Consider the following 6487-nt stretch of genomic DNA (forward strand, 5'->3'; position numbering starts at 1 on the left):
AATACCGTATCCAATGAATACTTTTCTTCTCCTAGTCCTCTCTTCCTCTCCACCCTCATCCAATCCTTCTTCTCTTAACCTACTTTAAATTATTTCATGCCTATATAATGAAAGTATGTCAAGAAAAAAGTTTTTTTTCTTTTCAAAAATCTTATTCAATTATATTTCTATTCTATTATTGTATATTTTCTACCTCATTTCACATTTCATTTGTTTTTTTTCTTTTTCTCTGTTTTCATATCTTTCAATGTTTCTTTTTTATTCCTTTTATATTCTATTTTATGATATCTATTCTTTTTGAAAACAAAAAAATTTCTTTTCCATTCCACTTTTTTTCTTCTCACTTTCATTCATACATGAAAAAATTTTTGTTGTTTTAATTTACAAAAGAATTAGTAGAGAAAAGGGGAAGGAAAGAGAGAGAGGGTGGTGGAGGAGAGAGGAGGAGAGGACGGTCTTTATTCTACGTTTCAGTAGGTGGAAAACAATTGTCAGATTTGTTGGGGAAGCGAGCAGCACTTACCGCGACGTAGTACTTGAGAGGCGAATGTGTGTTTGTGTGAAGTATTAGAAAGGTCAGTATGTCGTTGTCCTCTTTACAGTGAAAGTGAATATGACACCGAGTCGCATCTGCCCCTTAAAACGATTAGCATTGAACGCATCCTCCACTTTTTCATCTCTTATTCACCTGTTTTTTTATGATTCATTCCGGGATATACAGGTGTTACAATAATTTACACTGTTGCTAAATATATGTTATTATATCCAAATTATATCATATTGGGCGGGCTATCGTACATATTTGTTGCTTCTTAAAATCACAATATGAAATTTCATGCTGAAATACTGCTTTTCATTACTTCCCTAGGAATGGCTGTATTTAAAGTAATGTTACCTTGGATTTCTTTAATGTCAACTTAATTTGATCCAGTCATTTTGCTCAGTTGTTGTTATTATATCGCAACCATTACTATGTTTTTGCAGGTAGTAAATCCAAATGTTTCAAAAAACAAATTTCGAGTTACGAGTAATTTCAGAATGATTATATTTGAATCTGAATGAAAAGCAGCAAATTGAGGCTGAGTTAGGGAATAATGACACATTTATGGTTCGAAACTTCTTTTATTAAAGCAGTTTGCTGCAGGTGTATTGCCCTTTTCCCGGGAATAGAGAGGAGTGTTGAGGGAAAAGAACCAAATTTCGTTTCAATCTCAGTAATTCATTTTTCATCAATTTATCAAAGCTCCTGCTTCGAATGTTAATATGCACTTGTAGTTTTAGTCGATTAGTTATGCAGTGATGTTGAAATTAATTAGTTTTTTCTTTCTAATGAACTGTGAAGTATCCCACGGTGCGCAGGGAAGCTAATGAGAGATATGGAAAAAAAATCATAGCTTTTAGTCATATTTTGCCACATAACCATTATTTGCTTTCTAAACAATCTGAATCATAACAATAGCATGCAGACATACTAAAATCTGAAATAATTCCTTAAAATTTATAATGAGAAGTGATAATTTCAAGTGGTACTTGAAAGCAACGAACAGGAAAAGGAAAGGGAGGAGAAACAGTTCGGTGACATAGATGGCAATGGCCGCATAATTGAACAGTGTTGAAACGAGCAAATACATGGTCTTGCGCAACAGTGAATTGGGCCGAGAGTATGTGACCATATATCGGAATTGTTTTCTCAACTAAACAAATAAAAGAATAAATAAAGGATTGTATTACTTTCATCCTTTTTGCTCTTGAAGAGTACTGGAGTCTTATAAGCAAATAATTACGCAGAGCAATGTTCGCGTAACTTCTGTTCTTTGCTTCCATTTACAAAGTTTTGGGTAGTGAATCAGACAGCTCTGTAATCAGTATCATTTGGTAATTGTGTGATCACTTGAGGATCGGGCAGGAAGGCGACCTGGATCAGAAGAGCAGAGAGGCCCGAACAACATCTAATTAAAGGAGGCACCGTGTTTGCTTTGGAGAAATTTGTACTTTAGACAAAGAGAATGAGTGAAATGCAGGGAACTGGTCGAAGGAATGGAGAAGCGAAGACTGCCATTATACGCATTGTCATAGAGAATGTGAAGAGATTGCATTTCAGGATGCGATATGATAAATGGCCTGTTGTCAACCTGATTCTGTCACTGATCGGGAAATATGCGCCTTTCATTCATCCTTCCTTTCCTGACAGCATTTTTCCATTTGATAATTCGACAGCCGTCATAGTCATCTTGACTGTCAATTTCTTGTTTTTAATTTTTAAGATATATCACCAAGATTTCCTGAGTTTTCATTATTCACATCCTCTCAATCTATACATTTTTTAATGTTATTGAAAAGTCTTAATAATTACTATAAACATGTTTTGGATTGGAAAGTATGGTAATTGGTTATTGGAAAGTGTCATTTGTCTTGCGGATTGTCGGACATTTCTTTATCACCTTTGGTCTTTGCCTTTCTATAAACTGTCCATACACTCCACTGCTTCAAATTAACAAATGCATGATTCACTGGAAAGTTGGTAATCTATCTTACTTTCTTATCTCTTCAACTAATATTTAGATTTAAGCAGTTGTATTTATTAAGCAATCCTCGAAAGTGATAAATGAAGAGATGAAAGAGATGAAGTGACGAAATAAATGGACGAACGGAAAAGAGAATCCGTTATGAAAGTTAAGAATAGTAATTGGCAGTTCATTACAGTAATTTACGGCCGTATTTAGTACTAATTTTATTAATTCTAGTCGGATATCAAGTCTGCATATTAGCAGGATTATGTTGCTGCATGACCAATGAAACTTTTAAAAAGTATACCTTATCCAATTACATGGTGTTGAACAGCATGACTAATTAGCAGTTAGTTTCAGTTTATGATTATGTTTATTATCTAGAGATTGGAAAGAGGGGAGCACCGTCAATGGATACGTTAATTGCTGCGTGCTATATTGCTGATGTGCTAATGCGATTCTTATCACGTTTGGTATTTTGACAAAACTAACTTTCCATTCGTTTGACTTGGAAATATTCGTGACATCCACTTCGTATAACAAAAAGGTTGCGAACATTTTGTTGTAGTGGACTGAAACCTGTTTGATGGTGATATTAAACGAGAGAAATATATTGTTCATTAAGAACGTCTTATCATTTAATTCAGGAATTGCGCCATAGGATTGTCAGAATTCGGGCAAAGTTATTAATGAATTTTATTTCAAAAACCAGATATTAATCGGGTGATATTTTTTTTTACATGCTTCGAGAAGTTAAGATCAATTACTGCCTTGTTTTTCGAAAAGTAGAAATGTTGCACATGTAAATATAACGAAATAGTATACTCGATTTGAAAAATCAGTACTGAGTAATAAATATTTTGATACTCTTCCGGAAGGAGCACATTAAAGAGTAAGTGAATGAGAATTAAGAAGTCGGTTGATTGTCTGATTGTTAGTTCAGTATTTATATGTTTAATTTACTTCAAGAGTGGAATCCGTTTGATAACTTCTCGTCTTTCATTATTTCCTTCCTTGCTTTTCAATACTCTGAGACCGATGTCAACTAGCTCGTTTACCATCGGTTAGTGTATTTTAGGGAAATAAAATTGTCCCTTGAAATGTCTTCAAGCTATACAACGGCTCCATAACCTCTTGTTGCTCCATTGCGCCAATGACTGCCGCTGCTGCTTTCCTTTTCTCGGTTCCAAATCTAGTCTAGACTCATTTTTCCCTTTCGAGCATCCATTATTCTATTTCCATTATTCCATTTCCGTTTTATTCGCCTCCCATGAATAAATTTGATTTCCCTATTGGCTTCTGGTTGTTTGTTTTACTTCCAAATTTCATAAAACTGAAGCGGTACAAGCAGATGATACTTAAGGGGAATATATTTAAACTTTAAGTGAGACATGTCGTCTGTAGAGAACCGGCACTTGCCATAGGAGTTCTCAGATAAAGCAAGGATTCAGTAATCTTCAGACAACTTATATTTAACTTTTTAAAAATTTCTCATGATTCCATTAAACTCCTTTCCATTATGGCCATGTAATCCTGTCGATTTACTGCACAGTTTATCTGGACTAAACATAAACCTTATCTTGTAGTGTTATCTCCATGAGAGGGTAACAATGGTGCAGAGAGCTTCATACTGTTTACTGTTGTAAGATAATGAAGTTTTTGTCGTTTTGTTCCTTTAAAATTCCAAATTCATTTTTAGACAATTTGACTGTTTAACAAGCGCCACTCTATTAATCGTTAACAGTAGCTGTACGATGAGTGAGCGTCTCCAACTTCCTTATACTATCAGTCCTCCAATTCTCCACATTCCTCCTCCCATCTTGACTTCATTTTCCCTCTCCGTTCACATTAGTTTTATTTCCCCTTGAAAAATTAAATGTTTTCGTATTTTCCACACAATTCGTATCCTCTGATTGGTCATATTCCTCTCCAATCCTGTTTTCATGTTCGTCGCTTCTGAATAATTGCACTGATTTCTTATATAAGAGGTTCCCTTGCTCAGTACGACTAAGGATTCGTGCTGGATCATGATACATATATAAACCAATGTGAGCAACAAAATTTTCCGGTGGTTTACTCGGAATTACCTGATTTCCTGAGACTTTTTTTTAAAACAAAGACCATTTTTTGTCTAGAAATCAAGTGAAATAGTCTAGCAAATTCCATGTGTATATCGTTTTTAACAGTGGTAATAATTGATAGCACATAACAATCGTTTAAGGATCGACCGGGAGCATTAATATATCGATAGTGACTTAAGAACAATGTTTTCCCTCTTCATGAAGGTCCCCGCGGCCATCTGCTATTATGAAAACGACCTCTTCCTCTTTCATCCCTCATCTCCGCAATAGAGATATCTTTATTAGATCCTCCTCTCTTAAGTTTATCGAGTGCACATTTATATCCTGCTATAATCTATCCTTTCTGCTTCATTACTGTCCTTATTTCATTCATTACTTTTTCTTCCTGTTTTCTTTTGTCTTTCTTGCGATACATTCTCTTTTTTCTTTGTTGATTTTTTTGGTATTTTATCCACTCTTCTCACTCATAAATAAAGGAAAAGACAGATAATATTGCAAAAAGGCGAGTGATAAATAGAACGTGGGCTGCTCACGCTTGTCCTTAGTCTTAAGTAAGAAAGTGATCTTTGGTTTATTGTAATCATTTTATTGCCATGCTTTCAGAGTGACTGCTTTATGGAAAACTCACAGTGCTTAAAGAAGGATTAAGTAGTAGTGTGAGATGGATGAAAGATATAGACAACTTTTGAAAAGTAAATTCTTGAGGCGGTATTCTTTAAACGGTGATTTCAGGGTATATAAACACAATGCATTCTTTGTCAAAAATTTGATTAAATGGCAGAGGTGATAGTCTAGTTTGGATGATGTCTGAAATTCAGATCTTTTTTCCAGCTGAAGCCAGCTTGAAGAGAAAATTTGAATAACGGCCATTCAATTTTAAGTCGTTAGTAAGAATACTTAAATATGTAAGACAGCACTCATCGTAATTTTCAAAATTTTCAACAATCGGTGATTACATTTTTTTTTCTACAATCACAGTTTTGTGTGGTAGATTGAATATTCATTGAGTTCTTGAGGAATCAATCAATTTCATGCTCGATAGTAAGGCACTGAATAAAGATATTTAGGTCTTCATTTATAGCCTTGTAACACATATGAAATATCTGCGCTTGAATGGATTCGGTAGTCGATTTATTATGCCAGGGGAATGTAGGATAGGATGCGCTATTTGAGCGCTTCTAACAAATGCCTTATTAATTTATTGTGCCCCTCTTTCTCTCCCAACAGATACCTTACAACCTCCGGCAATTTTCCTCTTCCCGTCGATTCATTTCACCTTCATTATCCTATTTGCTCATTTCAATCCTTAAGAGAGCTCTCGCTAAGAATTTGATTGTCCCATGCAAACATTATCTAACATTTGAGCTCCGTGTGACAGTTTCTTTTCGTCATTAACTTTATAAAAGAAGGGCATGCCCTTTTCTTTCGTACTTTTGTTTATGAAATAAACTAAAATTATGTAATACATTTCATTCCAAGACACATTTTTATGTTTATATAACTAAAGTGATTATATATTTATTACTATTTAGCAATATAAATATAATTTAAATCTTGTAGTTGTATCGTCAATTGAAGTAAACGAATACTCGCTGAACAACTATGTTCTTGATTTACAAATCTGTCGATCCAGTTCAGTGATAGAATTCATAGTTCCTTTGTAAATCTTAAACAAATTTATTATTATTATTATTATTATTATTATTATTATTATTATTATTATTATTATTATTATTATTATTATTATTATTATTATTATTATTATTATTATTATTATTATTATTATTATTATTATTATTATTATTATTATTATTATTATTATTATTATTATTATTATTATTATTATTATTATTATTATTATTATTATTATTATTATTATTATTATTATTATTATTATTA

The 6487-nt window shown here is 33.1% G+C and overlaps 1 protein-coding gene across 1 annotated transcript; it reads right to left on the reverse strand.

Annotated features, from left to right (window-relative positions):
• Positions 1 to 4333: 4333 nt before the first annotated feature.
• On the reverse strand, positions 4334 to 5003 carry LOAG_11581 (hypothetical protein; the record flags this gene model as incomplete). The annotated part of the gene is made up of 2 exons (XM_003147098.1): positions 4334 to 4594; positions 4965 to 5003. 2 exons carry the CDS (start codon positions 5001 to 5003, stop codon positions 4334 to 4336), a joined length of 300 nt encoding a protein of 99 aa, XP_003147146.1.
• Positions 5004 to 6487: the final 1484 nt, after the last annotated feature.

This window comes from Loa loa (genome assembly GCF_000183805.2).
Source record: "Loa loa unplaced genomic scaffold supercont3.1, whole genome shotgun sequence".
Classification (NCBI taxonomy): Eukaryota; Metazoa; Nematoda; class Chromadorea; order Rhabditida; family Onchocercidae; genus Loa; species Loa loa.